The 27,046-nt window shown below is 34.6% G+C and overlaps 1 protein-coding gene across 1 annotated transcript; it reads right to left on the bottom strand.

Annotated features, from left to right (window-relative positions):
- Positions 1–5,069: 5,069 nt before the first annotated feature.
- LOC150109898 (chorion peroxidase-like) lies at positions 5,070–26,781 on the bottom strand. Its single transcript, XM_090396484.1, has 9 exons — positions 26,693–26,781; positions 25,651–25,865; positions 16,073–16,228; positions 14,295–14,399; positions 13,480–13,575; positions 12,524–12,659; positions 10,441–10,977; positions 6,998–7,167; positions 5,070–5,176 (listed from the first exon to the last, which is right to left on the bottom strand). The coding sequence occupies exons 1-9, from the start codon at positions 26,779–26,781 to the stop codon at positions 5,070–5,072; spliced, it is 1,611 nt and encodes a 536-aa protein (XP_090252610.1).
- Positions 26,782–27,046: the final 265 nt, after the last annotated feature.

Below are 27,046 nucleotides of genomic sequence, written 5' to 3'. Positions count from 1 at the left end.
CAACCCTCGCCATTTATCCGGGCTTGGGATCGGCACCTATTGAGGCTAGCTTGCCTCCTTCGGTGGCTGCATAAGACGAAATGACTTAGCATGATAGGAAAGACTGCACCGCAGCCCTCGAATACTCTAATAGCATCAGGGGGATGGAGCAAGGAGAGGAGAAAGAAGCAAAGAAAGAAGAGGAGGGACCAGTCTACAGAATAATATAACAGATGTATATTACATGAAGTAAGGCATGGTCCAGCATCTGGTACCTTGGGTATGTCATGCCCGTACTCATTAAAGTGAGCACTTGAGGTTTACTTCCAAACAAGATACTTTCATATTTATCTTAGAAGACAACAGTCAATTGTGCCTAACGGAAACGAGTCAAACACGTGACTTGACACCTTTCATTCTTTGCATTTGTTTTGCATACTTGATGGTAAACTGGTGCTCTCATGTAAAATCATAGTTAAACTTGTTTGCGAGATTGTCTTAATTTCATCCTCTGGTTAAATCGATTTTCAAATGTGTTGTGCTGTTTTGTGAATCCCATAAAGTAAAAAAAAATAAAAAAAAATGAACGAACCCAAAACCCTTCGGAATTTTTCTTTCTTCAAGAAAATAGCAAGAGAGAGAGAGAGAGACAAATCTTGTGAAATATTTCTAAGTAATTATAGGTTCTCATTTTCATTGTGGATATATTTGTAAATAATATTTCAATCAAATAAATGTGTATTTGTAAGCTTAAATGAACAATTAAGATATCGTTGATGTCTTCTCCATATTTAAGAATATTTATTCTGCTTAGAATTTCTAACTGAGATTCTAGTAGTTGATTATTTTAGAAAATACCAACATGAAAGAAAGAAAAAACTGTGTGTGTGTGTGTGTGTGTGGTAGTATACTATTTTGTGTATCCCAAAAAGTAAAAAAAAAAAAAACTCATTTCGCTTGTCAGAATTCCATACTTAATCATCACCCAGAATTCCAAAAACAGGAAGTCGCACATACCTACAACAAAAACGCGTTTCCACTTCAACTCTATCAGTTCTGTCACTTTGTACAGAACCTATAAGGAACCTAGCAAATAACGTAATTGTGGGTTTTTAATGGATAAAATACAAAATGAATTAAATAGTGACAATTTTGTTACTATATTAGATGTGCCCAACAGATTAGAATTAATAAAATTCCAATAGCTAAAAACTTTTGTAAGAAAGACGTGTAATAGTATAAAGTAACGAACTTTAACATCTAAAAATTTTAGACAAATCAAAATATTAGGATGAGTTATGTACAGCAATCCCTCGATTAGTGCGCGTTCTTTAAAACCGGCGCATTAATCGAAAGCACTAATCGAATATAATAATCTATGGGAAAATGTATAATTCGTTCCTCAGATTTCTATTTTGATCCTTAATTTTTTTATAAAAGAATTAGGGTATGTCTCAGGGTCTAGTTAAACGAAAACCATGAAGCTGAAAGACAATAAAACATATTCAGAATATAAATTTATTATTCTGCTTCTTAACAAAGAAATAGCTAACGTAGTTCGGCAGGCATTCTGTTTCTTTTTTTCATACAGCTGACAGTATGGCCCTATTGCCTCTTCTGCAAATTTTGCTGATTCTCTCTTCATCAGGGTCAGCCTCTAAGTATTGCTGCTTAAAAACTTCGATTGTACGAAAAATATTTTTAAATTGTGTCTGTGAAATCTCTTTTGGCTGATTATCAGTGGTTAAATTTTATTCATATTCTTCGGGAACTCCCCGTTGTGCATCTAAATGTAAAAGGTTGGAATCACTGAATTCTTCAGAATGAGATTTAATTAACTCTTGGACATTATCATTGAAGGGCAGAAAGAAATGAAGGACGTACGAATTGGTCGTCAACACGCAAAAGCACGTGCTTTATAGATAAAATTTCCCAACTGTTATACAATCAAAATAGTTACCACTTTAAAAACTACAATGATCATAAAAGAGAAGTTAATTTTCCTACGTGTAATAATAAACACGTCGTAATCAATAATAGGATAATCAATTCGTCACAGAAGACGGATTTAGTACCCTATTATCGGAATGGATTCTCCTTTTTGTGACATGCGCAGAAGTGTCAAAGGGTCTAGAATCTGGGGGCGTACGATAGCAGACAACACAAATTTTGGCGGTAAAAATTTGGAACATAGTATACACAGTGTACATGGAAGTAGTGTAATATGCCATTAAAAATAACTTTGTAAAATGTTTTAAATCGGCAACTCAATTATTTCATTCCGGTGAGTGATTTTTTAAAATAGTCAGCCATAAAAATGTATAGATAGAAAATTTCTAAAATCTGTAACATTTATTTTTAAGATGTATATAGATGCACTAATCGAATTTTAGAGGGCACTAATCGAATTTGGGTATCGAAAAAAAATGACGCACTAATCGAGGGATTACTGTATATGGGGGGAAAAGTGTGTGTGTGTGCTTGAGGGGGTTGAGGGAGACACCAGTAATAGCTAGTAATTAATTATTTTAGAAATGTGAACATGAAAGAAAAAAATTTATGTCTGTGTAAACGGAGAGCCATGTTAGCCTGTAATTAATTATTCAGTAAAGGTCTAAATGCTGCCACCATCTCTTGACTCTAAACTAAAAATTCCCATATTCAATATTCCCATACCACAAACCTATATTGGAAAATTCGTATTGCCAACCATAGACAACCAAAAACACAATGTGACGTCAATGTGTCTCCAGCGAAATTCCAAGGATTCCATACTCTATCTTATCCCTAACCATCACCCACAATTCCATACACGAACAAAAACAACTACGTGATGTCACTAACACATATGTTTCCCAGAAAGTTCTAACCATTCCAAACTCATGACGTCATGAATCCTTTCCCTAAACATCATCCACAATTCCATACGAGAACAAAAACACACGACCTGACGTTACTGACACATGTTCCCCAGGGAAATTCCAAACATTCGACACTCACGATGTCACCCACAGAACCACACGATGACGTCAATCATCTTATCACCCAATGACGTCACGATTCCTTATCTTATCTTATTCTTGTTCATAGTGCCTACACTACTACTGACGTCATTAGCCTCTATATACTGTACAAGTAGCTCAGACATGAATATATTTCTCACGCAAAACTTTGTGTTTGCTTACTTGGGAAAAAGATTAAAACCAAGTATAATTTTTCTTGATATTTTTAACGTACTTTACATTGAAGGTAAAAAAACTTTTTACATCTTTCTCTCTTCCAGAGATTTTTATTTAGAAGGTCAAAAATCTTTTGTCTACTTGTATATAAGATACACATGAGCTCTTCATTTCTTTAACTTTGGTATCTACCCCATGTAATGGCCGGGATAATAATAGCTCTGCTGTAGCCCATGCATGTCGTAAGAGGCGACTAAAATGAGATGCGGGGTTTCGCGAGTTTCGATCTCTTAGGTTTCTTCTGAAATTTTGCTCCCTGTGAGGGGAGCTCTTAGATTCCGGTGGATTTGCCCTAAAAGAGCATTTTGAAGCTCTAGGAAGTGTGTTTTCGAGCCTGGCCCATGAGACGGACCCTGTAGGATGTCTTTCCCTGGATTATGAGTGGTTCTACTCTGTGGCAGGGGTGCCTGTCACTGAGTGGAACCCAAGCTGAGTTGGACGGTCTTTCGGCCACTCATAGGGAGTGGACCGGGGGATCGTCTTACTTTTTTAATTTTTAGGAGGACTTTACTTACATACCAGCTCCACTGTAGCCCATGCATATCGTAAGAGGCGACTAAAATGGGATGCAAAGTTTCGCTCTCCTAAGGTTTTAGGCCTTGGGGTAGCAATTTGAGTCTCCGGGGAGGGTGTTTCTGGTGGGGCCTTGTTGGTGGACACTTTTCCCTGGAATATGAGAGGTTCTGCTGAGTGGTAGGGTGAGCCTGTCACTGAGTGGAACCAAAGCTGAGTTGGACGATCTTTCGATGGGTGAAGCATTCTTGTTTCACCCATCTAGCCAAAAAAAAAAAAAAGATACTAGATATTTTTAAATTTCACAATTCGTAAAATGCAATTAATTCTATACTATTAAAAATGCTTTATCACACATGAAATGGAAAACATTTGAGTGGTAATTTTCTTAAAGCAAAGGTAATAATTATAAAATTAACAGATTACATAAACATAAAAGCTCTGTAATGAAGAAAAGTCGGAGATTATATTATTTTTCAACAAAGCCAAACAATAAAATATTATTATTGCAAAAATATACATCTCCTATTAAAATCCGTTTAAATAGGGGAAGATGTAATTTTTATTACTCTTTACAAATTACTCTCAACACTGTCCCTTACACAATGTTTTAAACCATGAGAGTTAAATTAAATAGTTACCTCTAAAATTCTTGACATCTAGCTTGGGAATTGCATCACAACTTACGACTGGATTGGTAAACCTACGAATAAAAATTAAACAAGATTGAAATAAGGAACTTCCTCCCTTGCACGTATATAAACTTCATAATACTGATCAACATAGATTTTGTAGGTAGAATAGAAAAAAGTAGATTCGTGTTTTGGGGAGTAGAATTTAAAGATTTAATTTGTGTTTTCTAGAAGAGTTGAGTAAGTGCGAATGTCCGCACACACACACACACACACACACACACACACACACACACACACACACACACACACACACACACACACACACACACACACACACACACACACACACACACACACACACACACACACACACACACACACACAAAATAATAATAATAATAAATAAACAAATAACATTCTACAACCTGAAATATCATTTTCAGTATCTTGTATCCCTTAGCAAACAATGGAATTAAAGTTAAAGTCTAGGTTTATTAAACTTAGACTTAGACCATAAAAGTTTTTTTTAAAAAAATAAAAATTGCATAAGATTTTGTTGTTTGATAAGCCAAGAATCTTGCTAGGACTTGAAATTATAATTAGAATGGAACGATAATTGAAGTATTACCTCAGGAATATTAACATTATATAACACATTAATTAGCACATTTGTTTCAATAATCGAATAATATGAAGATGCTACTTACTCATCGGCACGAAGAAATGCATTTCTCTGGATATTCTTGATGTCTGTATTGCTGCATAACAGTGACGCTATTGACGTATTCTGTCGGATTGCCTGCAGTTGTTCTGACACAATAAAAAAAAGGGACCATCGGTAATTGACTCACTAGTTACACAAGTATTAGCAGACTAATCATAGTACGCTTCCATTAACCTCGCTCAAAAATCTGTTATTTTATTTGCAGAATTTAATCATTATAATAACAGAGCAAGTACATAAATTAAATGTTTTAGATTAACTTTAAAGTTAGTTAGATAAACTCTAAAGTGTTTTAGATTAACTCTAAAGTCTTAGTCTGCATACACGAATATGCAGACTAAAACTTGCAGAAACTACTAATTTTTGGAGCAACTCGAGTTTAACTTCAGCATTAGTTGCAACTCAAATTGCAACTGATGTCAACTTGAGTGGTTAACGTATCCGATCTGCAACCAATAGTCTAGTGGTTTGAATGTTTGTGTTGTGCAGGATCACCAGAAATGAATTTCATCGCCCGATGTAAGACCTTGATTACTAAGGGCTTGAAAAAGTTTCAGGTTTGATCTTCATTGTTTTCAGTGTTATGTAAAATGTTTTAAAAAAGAAATAAATAAAACGAAATGGTAATAAAAAAATTCCTCATTACTAATGTATGGTCTTGTACCAAGTTTACAAGAAGAGGTTTACAACTTTTAGTGAAGAAAGTCACAATAATAAAATAAAATAAAATAACCATAAAGATTCACATAATTTCCATGGCACATTCTTTCTACATACGTAATCAATGTTCTCTGATTAATTCCTATTAATATTAGTTCTCTGTTTTTAAATTAAAACCTCGGTGAGTAAATTGGGGATTTTTAATCTAATATTGGCCTGACTAAAGACTTGCATAAAGGTGTCACTGCTTCCTTTCTCCTAAAAGTGAGACTTCTTTTAATTAATCCTACAATCCTAAAATTTTTTTATTAGTTGTTTTACCGGTGCGACTCCTGAACTTAAATTTCCTATCAACCAAAATATCCAAATATTTGTGATCACTAATATTTTGTAAAACATGCACATTCAACTTGTATTCATCTAATGTTATCTTCTCACCAAATCGAACTTGTATTTTTCAGATTAAATTTAAACAAGACCTCCCTGTCAATATATTCTAATATTTTATCAAAATGAAGTGCGCTGCCCAACTTTAATCATCAGCAGAGAGAGAAATTGTACGCTTAATATTTGGACATGAAACATGTAGGAAGGTATTAAACATCGATACTTTTCTTATATCTTTAAGAAATTGGCGCATGATATTATAACTACTTCTTCGCTATATAACATACTATCACCCATATCTATACAGATGCAATGTTGATGCATGCACCACATTGTCTTAACTTCCTGTTCCGAATAAGAATTCAATTTGTCAGCGATTTGATAGTCTCAAAATATTCTGTGATAAGCAGTAACATGCCCCCCCCCCAGCTTCTCTTTTAGTAAACTATTCTGATAACAAAAGGTGCATTTTAAAAGCTGTTTTTCCCCTATCATTAATGTGAATATTCTTCTTACTATCACGTAGAATGCCATTCATATCTATATCAGTCACTAGCCATAAATTTTCAAGGATGTTTTTGATTCCTTTAAAATCATTAAGGATTTCTTGGGCTTACACAACTCAATGGATCGACAGTAATCAGATGGATACCATCATCAACCAAACTATTTTCGATTTTTTGTTTAAAAATTGATCTCATTTTCCTGAATATTTTCACAGGTTCATTTATTTAAGACTATTTAGCGATTTCCAAAAATAAGATACCACCTACTTATTCTACTGTACACTTCCGAAATCATATTTGCCTAAAAGATTAATGAAATTATTTGACTCATTCATTTATAATCAGGCAACTCACCTGCAGTGAACGATCCTTTCTGGTGTCCATGTTCAAAGAAAAACCGATCTGCACACTTCATATTTTGAAATTGGAGACCTACGATGTGTCCACAGGTATATCCTAGTTGTCCCCCACCATATGGGGTTTCAAGTATGTTTCCAACGAAAAGGTCCACGTCATCCACCTTACTGGAAATATAAATATTATGGACAAATCATCCGGAAACTTTTAGAAGAGGCATGTTAATGATTCTCAGAAAAAAAAAAAACGTGTATGGTGTTATTGACAAATTAATTCAGTTACAGAGAAAGTAAATGATATAACTCAGTAAAAAACCATGATTTTGTAATTGACATTCATGTAATTGTGTATTTTTCCCGAAGCAATAATAGAAAAATTCATAAAACATTAGGCACACATACGCGCACACAGTTCACAACACTTATTTTACTTAAAAAGCGTTCCGCTTCATAATGAAAAATTCAAAATTTTCTAAGCTTACTTAAAATTTCATCATTTTACAAAATGTTAAAAAAAAAGGAAACATAAATAAAAGTTATTCACTTGGAAAAAATCAATAGTCATCAGCGCCATCTTCGAATCCAGTTACGAACTATACCCCGAAAAATAAAATAAAATACTTTAAGGAGTCAGTTGATTACCCGAAACATCTTTACATTCTCCGGTAAATTAACAAGTAAAACTATTATTATTATTATTATTATTATTATTATTATTATTATTATTATTATTATTATTATTATTACAGGCAACATCAAGGAGTCCTTAGACTCATCGAGGGAGGCCCTATCATGTCAAGAACTATTCACCATTCACACAGTATCTATCATACTTTGTTTTGAACTCATTCACAGTCATGGCACCCACAACAGACTCTGGCAGTTTATTCCACTTATTGACCACTCTCCAAGTAAAAAACCTAGTTCTAACACTCTTGCTCGGTTTCCATGGATGGTCCCTAGTTTTCCCATCACCAGACCCGTTCTGAAAAATTTCCTCTGAATTAATCTTGTAAAAACTCTTCATTAATTTGAATGTCTCAATCATATCACCCATTTTCCGCCTCTCAAGCAATTTCTGTAACCCACAGATCTTCAACCTACATAGCTTGTCTATGGAATGAATCTTACGATTCATTCCATAGACCAGCTTTTCAAGACCAAGGGAGGAGGTAGAAAGGATCCAGAGGCAAGTGACCAAGATAATAGCTTTTCTATGGAATGAATCTTACGATTCATTTCATAGAAAAGCTATCATCTTGGTCACTTGCCTCTGGATCCTCTCTACCTCCTCCCCATAAAGAAGAAACCCAGGAGCCCAGTAGTCAAGATGGGGTCTTACCAAAGTTCAGTTTCTTTGCTCATTTTTGAGCAAAGGGCTCTTGATTCGGCCACGCTAAGACCGACAGTCTGGCTTAGATAAGTTGACGACGTGTTCGCGATCTGGCCGTACGGCGACAAACACTAAACACATTCCTTAGCCCACCTGAACAAACAACACGAACGCATACAATTTACCATCGAAATCGAAAACCAAAATTCGCTCCCGTTCCTAGACACACGTCTTCCTTCAGGCAGTCTATCCTTCATGGCCTACCGAAAACCGACACACACTGGCCAATACATACATGCGAATTCATACCACCACCCATCACAAAAATATGGAGTCATTAACACCCTTAAAAACAGAGCTATAACAATTTGCTCTAACCAGCAAGCCCTGAAACAAAAACTAAAAATCATCAGCGACATATTCATAAATAATGGCTATAACAAAAATACTATTAATAAAATATTCCATAAAACAACAACACAAACGAATCTAGATTACAGTAAAACCATAGCCATCCCATACATTAAAGGGTTATCGGAAAAAATCAACAGAATCCTACATTATAATCTCAATGCTACCTTTAAACCACCCACTAAACTTAAAACCATATTCAACTCCTCTAAGGATCCTCTCCTCCCATTAGCACATCCTGGAGTCTATTGCATCCGCTGCACCTCTAAGTTACCGTACATTGGTGAAACAGGATGGACAATCCCTATACGCAAGAAAGAACACAATAGACTCATTAAATATAATCATTATGGTAAAGCAGGCCTCTCAGACCACGCACTCAACACCTTACACCAAATCAACTGGAAAAGCACCCATTCTTTACACCGCACAAAAACCTGGTACGAACGGAAATTTAAGCCTGCGAAATCCTGATAAACCACCCAAATATCAACAACAAAGATGGCATGAAAATTCCAAGGATGTGGATGGCACAGATTCAGCCTACCTAATATATATGATCCAGCATAAGTCAGGACTCTAGCCAATCTTCAGCCAGTATTAGAAACCATTCCATACCAACTGGCTGGAATGTACATGATGTTAATATATGTATGTAGACAGATACTTGTTGTTGTGCCCAATGTATTTCTACAACCAACAGATAACACTAATAATAGGACTAGCGTTGATGTATAATTTTTTTTTTTCACCAGAGGTCAGGCCAACAATTGTTGTAGCGGTTGGTCAGTGTCTTTAACAAACCAGTTTGATTGTAGTGTAGCTTGTTTTCTGTGTATAGTTGTATGCTTCAGAAGATGACCTTGACATAAAGGTCGAAACGTCGAATGTAGATTTAGTTATATTAAACTAAAGTTTTTATTCAAACACGATAGTTGTCTCCATAATTTTCAAAAATGCATTCGGATCACCGTGTAAGCTTAAAAGAAAGGTACAATGGGTCAATTTTAAGTACTAAGTAATTTAGCTTCTATGCTTCAAATTACGACTAATAACTACGTTTACACTTTAGTTCCTCATCATATTCAATTCTAGTAAGACCACGTATCTATAATTTTCTTTCATTAAACTTGGTTATACTCAGATTAATCTTACATAACATTCTGCAGGCTTAGGCAATAATTATAACATTAAATACAAGATGTTTCACTTTAAATTTTTAACCAGACCTTCTCTCACTGCGTAAATTAACCTAGGTCAAAAATTCTTCCTTCTTATTCCGAATACTCCTGGCATTAGTGTACATAAAGTGCAGAAGTCCCTTAGACCCACCCCTATTTTGACGCCTTATGCTAACTGTCCCATTTTGGTTTGTTATCCTACGTCCTAACTCAGGCATATTATACACATTCTTACATTCAACTGCCCTCACTGATGTCTACATGTCCACTCAACAGCATCCCCACCCTCCCTAAAAGCTCTAGTTTCCCCGATTCTGTACATCCACTTTCACTTCATTCAGCAACAATTTTTCCAGTCTGCAACTATAAAAAAAATCACGTACGATGTAAGTTGAGTTCAGATTTATTCCGCATTAATATTTTATGAAAAATTTATTCATCACAAAGTTTAGCAATACAAAATTCAAAATCTGAATACAAATCTAAATTAGTAAATCTACTAATGATTTCTCTTACCTGTATACCAGCGTCAACTTCTTAGCATTATCTTCTGTCATAAGATTATATTTAGCAAGGTCATCAAAAGTCCTTATTCTGATGCCACGAGTTTTTTGAACGTACTTAACATAAGTTTCCAATCCGTTATCTCGACCTCTATGAATATTAAAAGCACATAAATCAAGTCCAAAATTGTCTCTGGGACGACTGTAGAGAAAATTCCTAACGTCTTCAACTATAAAGCGGTCGTGTTTCTCAGAAGAACTGGCTATGGCTTCACCAAGAACCGATGATAAAGTTCCAAAACAAAGTGGATAAGTTTGTCCAAAACCATCCTTCAGGCGAGTTGATCCCGAGTTCCTACCAATTGTCGAATGAGCTCTGAAACAGGCTGTCGAAAAATCTGTAAATAGTTGGCAATCCTTGTATGGCAAGTAGCGGGTAAAACCAGATTTTAATACTGACAGTGTAAATTTTTTCATTCGGTCTTCCCCAACAAATATGGGAAGCAATTCGCCATATACAATTTTCTGCCACTGGGCTATGTTCCATCGCCTATACAACAACAGAAATTACTGATGTTAGCATCAAAATCATCATTAACATAAACTGTAATAACATACTTTCAATAAAGAAATGCAGATAATGAAATATAGATTTGCAAAACAAGCCTGTTGATCAATATTTGAAATTGAAGAAACGTTTTTTATTTTATATTTTAATTACTTTTTTAAGACTTTTACATGTTGGTCACGGTATTGTCCAAATACTGCTTTCACATATATTCTATAATTAATATTTATATAGCTAAAAAAATCTAAAATGCGCCTCCTGCCCTCAAAAAAAAAATGACTAAAAATAACAAATGATACCAAATGGATTTCGCCAAACTAAATTTTTCCTAACAGAAACAATTTAATACCTCTTTTAAACTTTTTTTTGGTTATTGAAAATTTATATTTCATAATTTTTGTTTCTACTGTATGTGTATTGGATTCATATAATAAAATGTATTTAATATTTTGGATAAAAGTTTCATATGTTTGTAATTTATTATAACTCAAATGTTAAAATATGAATATCTTTATAATTATTCGTGTTTGAATGAATATTATTATAACTACTTCCAAATTGCCTTTGCCTAAGCGGGAGTACGCCAGTGTTATTAAAGGTTTAAAAGGAATAAGAGGGATCTGAAAGTCTGGGAAACTAGAGTCTAGATTCTGGAAGAATAACGTTGTGATTAATAATGTTTGGAAGAGATAGAGATGCTTACGAAATATCCTTAAGAGAAGTTGGAATGGGTCTAATTATAGCCGATTCAACTAATATATTTTGTCTTTTATTTTCGCTTGCCTTCTGAGGAAACGCTACTCTGCGGATGAAAACCCTTCATCACATGTAAGACTAGCTAACTTACCAACTAATTTTCAGCTAATTCAACTGAAAATATCTTAAAACGTGCTTGACGTATGAGGTCTTCAAAAATGAGTAACTGCATTTTTTTTTAATATTACTCCCGCGCACCAAAGTCTGAAGCGCCTATAGTAAATAAATGTAATGTGCGGGCAGCCTTCAGTGTGAAATACACCCAATGATAAAACATTAGCGATGTCTTCCGAACAGAGTGTCGGGTCTCCCCATTCATCAACGGACTGTAGTCGACCACCACTTGTTTGCTTTGCGCTGGTACGTCCCTTGATACCATTGCCCTCGAGAACCCTAGAGTTATTATTATTGGGCAATAGAATGACCCATCTGCCTTGCCAATAATACGTCCACGATCAAAGTCGGTAAGATCGCCATGTTCGTCGAATGCGATACACTGTTAAGAAATCCGATGTCTGCCTATTTGCTGTTGCGTTCGGTTGGGGTATATTTCACTCTGCAGGGGATGCCAGTGTCAACTTCCCATCACCCCTATTTCTAATGTTTTGTCCATTGCGGTGTGTCTGTATTAGCGGAGATAAACTTTCTTCAATTTTTTTACCATCAAATTCACAAGAGATGGCTTATGAATTAACATATCAAAATGAACGATATTTAATCAAATGTCGTTTTGACTCAAGCCCCCCCCCCCCCTCCAAACCATTCCACTTACCTTGCCTCTTGAAAAATAGTCTCGTTATCACAGTTTGGGTCACCACAACCTAATTGTTTGGCTAAGCGGTTATGCTCCAAGTGCAGAATAGTATGAAAAGCTGCAAGAAGTATATGCTGATTTGCCCGGTCATCACCTAAAACAAACAGATAGTTAGGTTAGAAATATTACGCTAATGTTCGATACTATTATAAAGTTATAACTCTAGTGCAATGAATAGACTTGGGAAATATGCAAATCGTACTCTGGAGACTGAGCATGGTATTCTTAATAAGTCCAATGGTAAATACCGATAAGATAGGTACAAGAATTAAACAAAGGTGATGGCTAAACGAGGTAAGTAGGTATTATTGGGAGAACCAAACACACACACACACACACACACATATATATATGTGTGTGTGTGTGTATATTTGCAAATACCTATGCAAATATACAGTATGTATATAAAAAGAATAAATAAATAAATCCGCTAATGCCTTTTATTTTCCTATAGGTGAGGCCGTTTTAGCCCTAACGTTTGGAGACTGTGGGGATATTTCAATCTCCACCTGTAGCCAATCAGAGATAGCTAGCCCAAAGTTAATTAACGTCGTTCAGTCAAGAGGTGGCTGACAAGTCCCGCCATCTTGTGGTTTCTAATTTCAACACTACGTTTATTATATGAAATAGTGTGAATTTTCGAATCGACTTTTTGAGATTAGGGACAAAAATTCGCTTTCCTGTGTCAGAGATCGACGAACTAGACAATCGGTCGAAGAAAAGCTAAGAAAGTTCCTCTAATCGGTGACTTGAATGAACTGTGTTCAATTCCTAGCGCTGTGTGTGTAGATGCTACTTCCGCATTCCAAAAATTATTAAAAAAAATTTTATTTAATGAAACCGAAAAATATTTTTTCACTTACATTCTGTAAAGAATGTACCTTAAAACTGCATACATCCTTAAAAGAACTTACCTGCAAAAAAAGTGGTCCCATTATCACAGGTGCCAGTAGGCGATCTTTGTGGTAAAATCGATCCGCTGTCTATATTTGTAACGCGCAGAAAGCACCCTAAATAAAAATAAAAACAAAAGTCGTTATTTATTTACTTAGTGAGTTATTGTAGGAAGGGGGAGGGAGGATTATCATGATTCGTTTCCGTTATGTTATCCATATACTACTTTCCATAATTTCTACCTTCATAGCATTCTGAGCGGATGTATTTGAAATCCAAAATTTAAATCCTTGATCTATCTAACGAAGCCCTTGACGATGCATGGTTAAGCTGCCTGGTCCATTTTCTTTTCTGTGACTAGGTGTTCACATTCTTTCAAGAAGCAATTCTGTTGTTCAAGACTTGCTATAGAGACTTCAGGCTCTTCCAGTTTTAATGATAACTATCGATTACGAGTCCATTTATCAGCGCTTCCAGTTTAATGCACATATTGCACGATATGTTATCTTGGTTGGAAGAGTAAGATGCTCTTTGGTTGATCCTGTCCAGGATTTTTTAAATCATTGTCAGTTAATCACTTTCGTATGGCAGGGTTTCTGCAATGGGAGATTTGTGATTTTTATCGCTTATAATAAATGGAATTAACACCCTGTCATCGAATTAATTAAATTTATGAGGTTATTAGCCAATAACAGGCCGTTGATAGCCTAACATGTTGAATCTTTTCAAGTATTTACACCTTTTTTTTAATGTTTTCGTTGACGAAATTGCTATTTCCAGAAAATCATTACATTTCATATACATATGAAAATAATATAAAAGTTTATATTCTTACCTTTACCTTCGGCTTCACGAAGTTGTACCGCTTCAGTCTCAGAATTAGAATAAACCATGGAAAGGTCAACGAATGGAGTCACCTGATTAATCTGACTTCGATGTTCTACAAACAGAAGGAAGAGATTAATATTTTCTATCATTATAAATATTTATGTTAAGACCAATGTGGTTGTAAGCTAGACTATATTAAACCAGATTGCATCTGCAGCTTTCCTAGTTGTAGATACATTCTAGTTATTCCAATATTTTTAATAGGATTCTTAATTCTATTAAGTAAGCATTAAAGTATTAGAAGGTACTAAACAAGCACAAACCTTAATTTACACTACACTACACCAGCTTTTTCCATGAAGCTCCTCGGAAAGGATAGAATTCTGCTGCTGTTGGAATTCAAAATCAAATTAAGTGACGCAACGTCTCAAATGCGATAGATTTCCATTTTTTAATAGAACACGGAATATTTAAGCATATTTATGTTAACAAAATTTGGGTGTTAAATTTGCTTTAGAGGTAAACTGATCTTGGAAATATGGAAATTGTAATTTTGTTTCAGTCAGTTCTGCATAATTAAAGACTGATTTTTAATAGCATTTTAGTTCGCGTTATAAAATGTAAAAGGAAGTGTGATTTTTAAATGCAACTTTTAAAAGTGTGAGAAAATGCTCTGCATAAGTTATGGAAATAACCACCGGTTTACTCTGCACGCATAGATTAATGTATTTATTTCATTTTAAACCAGATATTGAGATATCCCAAAATAGACAGTTTCAGCACTAGCTAAAGAATAAGAAACAAACAAATAAATAAATAAAAACCTTCTTTTTCTTTTATATTTCTTCTTCTTCTTTTTTTTAATGAACTAAAGAGTGTATGAAGTTGACTAACACCGGACCTAAAAGCACACATCTTTAACATATAAAATTGGCTCGAGTCACAGCGTTAGTTGCTTAGTTGTAATTCTAACCAAAGAAACGAACGATTATAACAGACTGAATGAATAAGTGTTGAACCACAGATGCTCTTTACACTTGAAAACGAACTCTTATGTATTAACTATTTTCTAATCCAGAAAGACAACAAAATTGATTCATCTATTTTTATCGAATTTTTAGACTTCATCCCACTGCTTTGTTGAGACTTACATTAAAAGCGCTTGCAAATAATAGAAAGGAATCATTTCGGAGTTCCCAACAGCTAGTATTAATAAACAAATGAGTTTTCAAATGTCAGTAAATTCATTAAAGATGAAAAAGAATAAATAAAAATTAAAACAAAAATATTTTAATATAATTTACGATATCGTATTCGAAAGGTGACATAGTGCAGTTTCAATGCGATTGAGGAGAAAATACATTTAGAAGAAAAATAGTTATAAGTTAGTTTTAATTAAAAAAAAAGAAAGAAAGAAAGAAAAATAAGAAAAAGAAATAGGGAAAATATTCTGAGATTATGAAATAAATATTAACACACCGAAATTTAAAAAATATAACAAAACTTTTTAATAATGCACTCTTTGAATTCGAAATTCGATTTCGCATTGTCTTTTATTAGAAAGAAGATAATTTATCAGATTATGTAGACGTATGGAATTTCATATATTCAAATTTACGCAGTATTTTGCACCAATCTTACAAATGAACTGAGCTCCATTATGGAAGAGAAATGGTAGGACTGTGTTTTGGTAGTGCTAAGTGATCAGTTAATCCCTCACTGAGTGTTGAACACTAATAGTTAAAAGCAAATCGTTGATTTTTAGGATTTACTTATACAGCTTACCTATCTTACAATTTGAACATGGAGAAGTGCGTACGAAGTTTAGGCAATTTACGTTGAAGTTTGAGTAAAATTGGTCATCTGGTAAAATATCAATAGGAGCACACTGCGGATGTTGAGCAACTGTCTTCGGACAACACCTTATAGGTTGACCATCAACTGAAAGAAAACAAAAAAAAAAAAAAAAAGATTTAATCTCATTATGATAAAAAAAATTTCAGAACAAGGTAGCAAGAAGTGTGTGTGTGTGTGTGTGTGTGTGTGTGTGTGTGTGTGTGTGTGTGTGTGTGTGTGTGTGTGTGTGTGTGTGTGTGTGTGTGTGATTGGGAATTATTACTATTATTTTGAATCCCTATACCAAATTTAAACGAAATAGAAATAAACTGAACATCTTCTTGTGTCCATCCAAAATCGCAATTTTAATTCGGTTTCATTGAGTTGGATTGAAGTTTTTGTAATATATAATTTCGACATCTTTTGTCCTTTTTTGTCTGTGTGTCTGTGCTAAACTTCCGAGTGTAGTACAATCGCTTTATGGCTATGCATCACATCTAGTAGTTCATTGATTACAAATTTTACGAAACGCGTCCTATAATAAATATTATGAAGGTGACCAAAATGTATCCACAAAAATGTACTCGTACTTATTGTCATCTTCTTTTATAGGCATACCTCGTATATAGTAAGAAATATAATCCTAAATTGCACGGTTCTGACAACACAATCTCTGTCAATAATATATTCATTGTTATTTGTAGCTTACACTGTTATTAAACTTCAGGTGAGCCTTAGAAGCAAAAATGATCACATAAGCCATATAGCTCGCAGTATAGACCAGGGTTTCCCAAATTATGTTGGGCGGAACACCGTTGTTCTTCGGAAAGTGAATAAGTGTTCGTTGATGACCAAGCCGTGTATTTTTAAGCATGGAAGTAATTCTGGAAAGAGAATACCGCTGTTTATGACCCGATCATAAAAACTGCCTGCAAGCCGATTACAACAATGGGCGCCGTATCCTCTGTTCTCAAACCTGAACGAGTTAACACCTGTGTTTGCAAATGTTAGTGACCAATCAGCAAGGAAGTATAAAGAAAATTCTTCCACTGGAATTGAAGATGAAGGTAGTGTGTATCCGATTCTCAAATCTAGTAATATTGAATAATCTTGTATTGTAGGGTAAAAGTGCTTGTTTCGAAACCGTAGTACCGTGATTTTTTAAAAGTCATAGGCCTACAGATTTAAATTTTAATCTGAATAAGAGCCAAGGGATTTTGTTTAATTTTGATGGTAAGAAATCTCTTATTGAAGATATTTGTGACGCAACAGATAGTGATTCATCCACCACCAACCTACAAAGCAATCTCCAGGATGTACAAAAGGCGGGGAAAACTGCCAGCACACAGGAGAAAAAGTCTGCATTCATTCCTAAGTACTTATAATAATAATATTATAAATTTTTGGTGATCAGAATGGGATATGTCAATGAAAATCAGCACAAATTAATTTAATCGTGTTGGCCTGAGGAAACTACAATATTCTACAAGATTTCATTAGTCCAGTGATTGATAACTGATTTAAATGTAATTTTATATTTGTCAACATGCCACACCGTATACATAAGTGTACTAATACTCTTTATGATTATGCCATAATTAATTATTAATACATTACAAAATAACCAAGGTGTTCCGTGAAATTTTCAGGATTTGTGAGGTGTTCCTGACGGAACACTTCACAAATCAGGAAAAATCTGGGAAACGATGATATTGACCATATACTGCGAGGTCGTTAATGATTTGCTTTCTCTGTTGAACTAATAGCTTCGTCAGGAAGGTTAGCATACTATAGAATAGGAGTCGGCAACGCAGCGCCCGCAGTGAATTTTTAGTGCGCCCTCAGAGAAATTATTGTAACTGCTTTATTTGTGCCTATTAAGACGAGAGACCACTGATCATACGAAGTTGGAGTTTTCGACGTCATCTAGTTATCAATGCGATCGCTGTTACTACCCTTCGCACCACTTCTAAACGTTGTTAGAACCGTTTGTTTTTTAGTATGTGTGTTTGTTGAATCACTTCCGCTATCAGCAAATATAAAATACTTTGTTTACTAAGATATTTTTAACCCTTTATAATGGATAAACGAGAAAGGAAAAGAACGTACTATTTTCATGACGATTGGAAGGAAGAGCATTGCTTTATCAATTTTAATGGCAAATGTATTGGTTTATTATGCAATAATAGTGTGGCTATTTCTAACAAAAAAAAGTAATATAGAAAGACATTTCAAAACCATTCAAGCCAATTTTAATTTTGACTATCCAGTGAAATCCGAAATAAGAAAAAAAAAAATTTTATTTTTGAAATCATCCATTACTAACCAGCAAAGTTTTTTTAATTAAACCGCTGCAACAGTCAAAAGCGGCAAATCCTTTTTAAAATTACGCATTTGCTAGCTAAGAAGGAAAAAAAACATTTACAGATGGAGATTTAATTAAAGAAGCTATGTTAGAAGCTGCAGACTCACTTTGTTGAAGATTTCAAAAATAAAATCGAAATAGTTTCGGCTATAAATACGTCGCAGTTATCAGCAAGAACTGTAACTAGAAGAACAGAATCAATTGCAGTTTATCTAAAAACAGAATTAGCAAATGATATGGAATTATGTGTTTTCTTTTCGCTACAGCTAGGTGAATCGATAGACATACCAGATCCATCACAATTAGAAATTTCAGTGAAAATGATATTTGATGATTTTTCTAGAAAAGAAGAATTTCTTAAAATTCTTCTATTGAAGGGGCACACTAGAGGAGAGGATATATTTTTCGTTTATAAATTTATTTATTTATTCGTATGGCATGAATATCAAAACATGTAGTACAATACACTTTAATAACATATAAAATTAAAAGTCAAAAGTCATTTTAAAAACCAATAAAATTAAAAGGTTACATCCATATTGGTCAGATAGTTCATAGCTTCGGGTGTAGCACTTAAAGAGTCCAATTTGTCTAATGAATATGCTCTGAGATAACACTGTGTCACAATATGGTTCACAGTTTGTCTCTGAGCTCCACAATCACAATGCGAGGATGGTCGTTTACCCAATTTAAAAAGCATGTCCGCACATACCATGACCAGTTCGTATTCTATTAAGCTGAGTCCAGGATTTTCGTGGGGGGGTGTGAGCAAGCATCAAAACTTTCTTGTAATTCATTGAGAGAAAACTTTGTGATGTTATCTGTATGGCTCTCCTACTGTTCTTGCCACTTTTGCTTCAAAGTGGCAAGAACAGTAGGAAAGTCATAGTTAGAATGTAGTAGTTGGGCTAATTGTAGTGGTGGATGTCTTGATCTCAATTGTCGTACACTTAAGTCTGGGAGAGCTAAATGTATTGGTAAGGCTGTGTTCTCCAAGATTTTCTTATACTCCTGTAAGAGAGCCTTAGTCCTGCGCAGATTCGGTGGAACAATGTTACTAAGAGCTAGAAGCCAGTGTTTGGGCGTTGATTTAATTGTGCCAGAAATCAGTCTCATTGTATTATTTAGTTGGCTATCAACAAGTTTAACATGTGTGCTATTTAGCCACATTGGTGAGCAATATTCGGTAACTGAGAAAACTAGACCAAGAGCAGTAATCCACGGATTATCGGCTGTTGCTTCCCATGTCGTGCCTATTAGTTTTTGAATTATGTTGTTACGGGTTATTAACTTAGCAGAAACGTTTGTTAGGTGTTGCTTGTGAGAGAGCGTGCGGTCCAGGGTAATGCCCAAGTACTTTGGAAACTTATTGTGTCGTAGTAAACATCCTTCAAAGAAGATATGTAAAGTGACATCTGCCATGTGATTATTAAGGTGAAAGCTTGATACTTCTGTTTTGTCTGGATTGAGCTGGAGCCTCCATTTTTTATAATATTCACCTATAGTTTTCAGATCTTTTTTGTCTTCAGCCTGACTCATGCTTTTGTGTCGAATGGCAATTACAGTGTCATCAGCATAACAGAACTTGCGTGAGATGGTAGTAGGCAAGTCATATGTGTATAGGTTATAAAGTAAGGGTGCCAATACTGACCCTTGTGGAAGACCATTATTAAGTTATCGTTGTCGGGACATTTTATTTCTTAATATAACTTGAAATAAACGTTCAGTGAGCATGGAGGAAATTAAGTGTGCAGTCCGTTTACATGGGACAATGCTAAGAAATTTGTATATAAGACCTTCACGCCATACTGTATCATAGGCTGCTGTTAGGTCCAAGACGACAGCTGATGTTTTTTCTTGCTTCTGAAATCCAGCTTCTATATATGATGTTAAAGTGAGCACTTGATCACAGCAACCACGTTTTTCTCTAAAACCAGCTTGCTCAATCGGGACATGCTGCATAATTGGTGTGGACAATCTGTCGTACAGAAGGCGTTCTAACATTTTATAGGTGCAACTCAATAAAGCAATAGGTCTGTAACTTTTTGCCTCCTGGGGTAGTTTTCCAGGTTTAAGAATAGCAACTATTTTTGACTTCTTAAATTGGCTAGGTAGTCGGTCAGTCAATAATATATCAGAAAAGAATTCACAGAACCATTTTATAGTATTTGGCCCGCTATTAATCAGAAATTCAGGATGGACACCGTCGAAGCCTGGGGCCTTGCCTGCTTTGATATCTTTTATGACGGCTTTTACTTCATCTATAGTGAAGATTGAGGCATATTGTGAGAAAGTAGGGGCATTAATTTTAAAGCTCTAAGTTCTTTCTTAACTTTCTTGGTATGTTCACCGTCCCTAGGTGCTCTTGACATATTAACGATTTGATTAGCTATTTTCTCAGGGGAGATGATTGTGCTTTTTCGTTTAGGTAGATTAGTTGTGGATAGTTGTTGGAGAAGATTCGTTTTTAAAGATTTTGTACTATACAAAAAAAATTTCCAATTCACAAATTAACTTCAATTACTACTGACGGTGTAAGTGCAGACTGGTAAGGAAATTGGATTTATTGGCTTGTGCAGAGACAGCACCCTTTATTTCCTGAATTTATTGTCTTATTCATCAGGAAATGTCAAACGCTAAAACTGTCAATTTTAAACATGTAATATCAATTGCAACAAAAATTATTAATTCGATAAAATCAAAAGAAACTCAACACAGGTTATTTAAATTACTTTTGAAAGATGAAAACACTAAAAATTACAATCTAGTATTATATACTGAAGTGAACTGATTGAGCAGAGGTAAAACACTTGAGCGATTAATTATTCTTTTGCCGCAAATAAAAGAATTTATTACATCAAGAGGAGATTTTTACGAAGAACTAAAAAATAAAAATTGGTTAATAGATCTTGGATTTCTAACATATATAAGGGCAAAGATTAATGATTTAAATCTGCAATTACAAGGGAAAAGTTCCCATATTGCTGATATGATTAGTGCAGTCAATGCTTTCAAGTTGGAACTATTGAAATCCCATCTGATGAAAAATTCGTTCTCACATTTTCCAAATGTAAAAAATATTAATGAAAGTTTGAATAATGAAACATTTAGCACTACATCGTATATAAAAATCATAAATACACAATTAGAAGAGTTTTCTTCCCACTTTCAAGATTTTGCGACTTTAGAACCTGTTGTTAGATTTTTCCTAAATCCGTTTAACGTTACTGAAGATAATAAACCTGCTAAAATTTCCAATTACTTCGAGTTAAGTAATACAGAAGACTTGGAAATTGAAATAATCAATTTACAAAACAACATAATTTTAAAAGCTCATCATGATGACAAAATGCTCTGGAAGTTAGTCGATAGAAATACTTTTCCTATTCTGAGAAAAATGCTCGCTAAAAATATATTCATATTGTGCAACTACATACAACTGCGAAACCCTGTTTTCAAATATGGCATACTTGAAATCAAAATATCGATCTCAACTTGCAAACTCACGTTTGGATAATTGTTTAAGAATACGTACTTCAAACTATATGCTTGATTATAAAAAATTAGCAGATGATGTACAAGGCCAGATTTCTCATTAAATCTTATTGAATTTATGTTTTTTGTATTCATTTTATTATTTTATTTTTATGGTATTTTATCTTCAATCATATATTACAAAAATATGTTGTAAAAGCGAGTTATTTGGCATAAAGTGCAACTGTTAATGCAAGACTTAGATATCACTGCTTAAAGGATGACTAGTTAGTTTCATAGTCGTACAACTAAACAGACGATTCGAACAACTATGCAACTACCAAGTACATTCTAAGTTATAATGATAGTTCCTCTTTGACTGAATAGAATTTAAGGAAATTTGACGGTGCCCAAACATTTCAGTTTTAATTTCAATCGGACCGACTAGAACTGTTTTGTGATCTTCTATTGAGTCGAAGGAGTCCATCTTGAACTTAATGATGCTGACACCACCAAGGTGAAAGTTCTGTGTTCGTTTACTGAAGTTGTAAGAAGAGAATTTTTATAAGACCTTTCATAGGAAGGTGAGTTAGTTGCTTTAGATGGAGAAGGCATCGTTTGCCTCTCCCAAAACACAGGAAAAATCGAATTGAATTCATTTGCATGACACCTCTAACAATAGCTCGAGAGTGCTGGTCATCAGCTTCCAGCAGAGGTCATAAGTCCAGCTGTTGGTGAACAAGCTATAAGAGATCAATGAGCGAGTTGGACGAGCTGCTCAAGTGAAATTTGGGCATCCCGGTAAGGGAATTGGACTGAAACTTCAATTGGTTTGGACAATCATGGGATGAATTCGTTCCAACTGACTGTCCTCATTAAATCTCATAGTGGGGAAAGTGCTAAAGGAACGTTTGCTTCAATTCCTGTAATAGTAAAATTTTATGAAATTCAAGTTCCAAATGTAGTGACCGTCCACTTTGGCTTAAGAATGTCATCAGCTTCCAGCATTCATATTTTCAGTTTTAACCACTTTCTGTATCACATTATCTGATGTTTTACGATGTTGATTTTGCAACTTTTTCCAAACAAGGAGAGTAACAGTTATTGTTACTCTCCTTGTGAAACAACTTTATTAGTTGTTAAGAATTATTGGACTTTTCCCAATTTCTGAGAATTTTTAAGATCTTGTTCGTGTTCATTTTCCAGTATTACCAAACAAACAAAAAAAGCAACAAGGGAACAAGATACTTACGACGGGTAGTAGGTGTTTGGTTGATGTCGTGGCTTACGCCTTGTAAACAAACCATGAACAATTGTGTGGTGTCAGCAAAGTTATCGTAATCAGGAGAAGTCGCCTGGCAAATCTTTCGAGGATTTGGAAGTTCTCCGCCGTCTATACTTCTTCGAAATGTATCGATTCCTGTAAATGAGCAGAAAGAGTATTTTTGGGAGTGGGGAATTGCACTATAATCTAAAATATGGTTATTAGATATTCCTGAGAAAGTACGTTTTTTTTATTAAATCAAGCCTTAATTAATCAAATGGCACAGTTTCTTTATTTGTCTATATTATACGTTCTCTCTTCTTAATGTTTTTACATAAGAAAGAGGCGATGGATACTATGAGGAAGTGTGGGGGTGGGGAAAGTGTCATCAGTTGTATTTCATTAACAGTAAAGCATTTTTACAAGGAGCGCAATGCACTGATGTATCACACAATCTCCTAATAATTACGCTATTTGGGTCACTAGGTGAATAATCTCTTTCCCAGATTATTCACTAGGTGAATAATCTCTTTACCAGATTATTCACTAGGTGAATAATCTGGTAACGAGAGAGAGAGAGAGAGAGACCACCCCAAACTTTGTATCAGATAATCCTGAAAGATAATCCTGAAAACAGATTACTCTTCCAGGATTATCGATACAAAGTTTGGTGTGAATTCCCTCTTGTAGAGGATATCCAAGAGTTAGTATCATCATTGTCGTGTTTAATCAGGCTGAACAAGTGTTTACAATGAATAAATCTGCATCCCAGTAAAAATGAAATTCCAAAATAAGCTTAAAAATAGATTTCGTTAATATATGTGTAACCTCTTCTAAATTCATTACCAATTTCAATACTCAAAACAGCGAACTATTTTTCACCGAAAATCGATCATTAAATTTGTTGATAACCAATTATCTCTTATTTCTTTGTCTACATTCACTATTTTCTCCATCTTAAAGGTGGACTGTGCTCATTCGACAGAGGTTGATTCAAGAGGGAAAACACTTCAGATAGCTTATTTTGAAATCCGGACCTGTGTGTTAGCGTGATTAAGATTTTGTACATCACTTTCCTCCAGAAAATCGTGTCAAAACAGTATGACATGGTGCATTGAAAAAGTCATGAACCTCTTCGGTAAAATTCTGGCTAGCATTGCATATCTGATGGCTTATATCCTTACAGACACTACAGTCTAACTTCCGAGGGTATATCAGATATCATTACACTTTCTATGTCAAATCACGCAGTTTCAATTCACAGATTTCTTACTTTCTGTTGACCAGTCGCAATGTTCTTTTAGACCAGTTTAGTCTGCATCACTAATTGTCAGACCGTTTGATGCTCTACTTCTGAGAGCGGCTTTCCTTACAAAGAAAGTGAGACTGTGCAATTTTTTTATTTATTGTCCTACTACTACTACTACTACTACCTCAATCCCTGTAAATTAGAATGGCCGGATGATCCTTTCTATATCAATCTGCATATTTCAACAATCTTTTGAAAACATTTGGTCTCTTCGTGTTAGTTTTACGAGTTTAATTATGCATTTCTTTATTGCTAATAACGACAAGTGATGCCATCTCGTGGTCCTTAATCCTAACACTGTCTGAAAATAGTGTGGATTCTAAGTTTCTTGAATTTTCGAAATAGCACTGTAGTTTCAAACTACTTATGTTTTTCCTAATATAATAAGAATCAGCTTTAGCCTAGTTAAGAATCTGTTTTTTATTAATATTCCCTACATTTAATTTATAAAATAATTTTATAATTAAATTTTTAATTTTGAAATAAACATATGCTAATTTTATAACATAATAGTAGAATGGGAAATTACTAGAATGTACCATGCAATTTTGTTTTATATGTCATAAAGCAAAAAACAGGTAATGAAGACGAACTGAATGAAGTATGTCTGTATGATTTTTATTATTTTTATTTCTTTTTTTTTTATAACTGGATCATACAGACTACAGTTACCCATGATATTTCAATAATTCAGGAGTTTGCTTTTAATTCCAGAAGAATGTCAAAACGTGGCGATTTAGATTGATCAACTAAACTTATTACAATGAGATATAAAAAAGTTCATCATATTTTCTTAATTCTGTGTTGTTTGTTCTACTACCTTAACAAATACAGCTTTTCAGCTTTTGTTTCACTCTCGTAAAAAACGTTCCATGTTGTATTCAATAAAAAAACTTTTCTTTATAATATCGACTATTACACTAAAATTTAGCATGAGTCGTTATTGTTAACTGAAAAAATGATGGAAAGAAGTGCAGAGTACATAAAGACTCGAGATAATATTTTGTTATACCATACACAAGCTACTTCTGAGATGCAGAAGTCATTTCTAAGAAACAATATTTGTTCTTCAGTTAACCTGTTCAAAATGTGTAAAATATAAACTTCTAACTTACCGTCGTCATATCTAGCTGGCAAATAGCGAATGTAACATCTACTGGCTCTGCATCTATCAGGATTCTTTAAATCATTACAGGATCCATCTAATGATCTATAACTCGATTTGCAGGAGTAATTGACACTGAATATAGATTTACATTTTTCTAGCACTTCCTTGGATATACTCCCAGTTAACTGAGAAGAAATTCGCTCCAGAGAACCGCCAATTGAACTAAAATATACAGGAATATGTTAACATATATAATTCAGCCTAATTACATTTACAATACAATAAAAACTGAAACATTTGTGGTCTCAAGACAACTATCCCGGTGCACTCTACATATGAGTGGTGTCCCACTGAGGCAGGTGGAGAAGTTTAAATATCTTGGGTCCAAAATCACAAGTGATGGAAAGTGGGACGAAGAGCTAGATACTCGGATTGGCTCAGCAAGCGCAATATTGCGGGTGTTTGGCCGTAGTACTGAAGTGGGAGTTAAGCCAGAAAGCAAAGGTGGCTGTCTTCAACGCAGTCTATGTCCCCATCCTCACCTATGGTCACGAGAATTGGGTAATGACCGAAAGAATGCGGATACGAATCCAAGCGGCCGAAATGAGGTTCCTTCGGGAGATTGAGGGACTGACAAGACTCGACAGATTCAGAAGCTTTGCAATTTGGGAAACCCTCAATACTCAACCGCTGCTTCTCCGTGTTGAGAGATCACAGTTACGTTGGTACTGTCACCTGGTCAGAATGCCACAAGAGAAGCTTCCCCAGCAGGTCCTCTTTGTCAAGGTGGGAAACCACGTGGAAGGTCAAGGACTCGCTGGATAAATTATATCCAAAACCTTGGGTGGACACGTTTCGGAGTTCCACCAGAACACCTGAGCTTGGTGGAAGAGGATCGTGACCATTGGAAGTTCCTCTTGCAGCTGCTGCCTCCACAACCCAGTTAGGAAAGGTGGTCCTTGAAGATGAATGGAATGAATTATACAATGCAATGCAATACAATAATAATTGTCTTGAGTTACGCAAAAGCATAAATCAAGAATACTCACCTCTTAAGACGTTTAGCTACACCGCTGTACACAAGTGCTATATTTTCTATTTCATCGACTGCTGGGCTGTGTGGGTGTGACTGGTGCATTAATTCGGAAGTCAGAGAATTGTTACGTAATAATATTTCATCTATGTGGTAGGAAAAACAAAGTTTATATCGTAAATTCAAATTTTGAATTCTACGGAAATAATTTATTATTATTATTATTATTATTATTATTATTATTATTATTATTATTATTATTATTATTATTATTATTATTATTAGCTAGAAAATGACTTTGCAGAATCAGTCCTAGAATTACAGACACAAAACCTGCCAATCAAAACGCTCACCCCCCCGCCTACTTATG

The sequence above is a fragment of the Typopeltis vanoorti genome, chromosome 1 (genome assembly GCF_054136105.1).
Source record: "Typopeltis vanoorti isolate ZY-2024b chromosome 1, IOZ_Tvanoo_1.0, whole genome shotgun sequence".
Lineage (NCBI taxonomy): Eukaryota > Metazoa > Arthropoda > Arachnida > Uropygi > Thelyphonidae > Typopeltis > Typopeltis vanoorti.
Note: the sequence above shows the minus strand (reverse complement) of the source record. Positions and strands in the feature narration are given on the sequence as shown.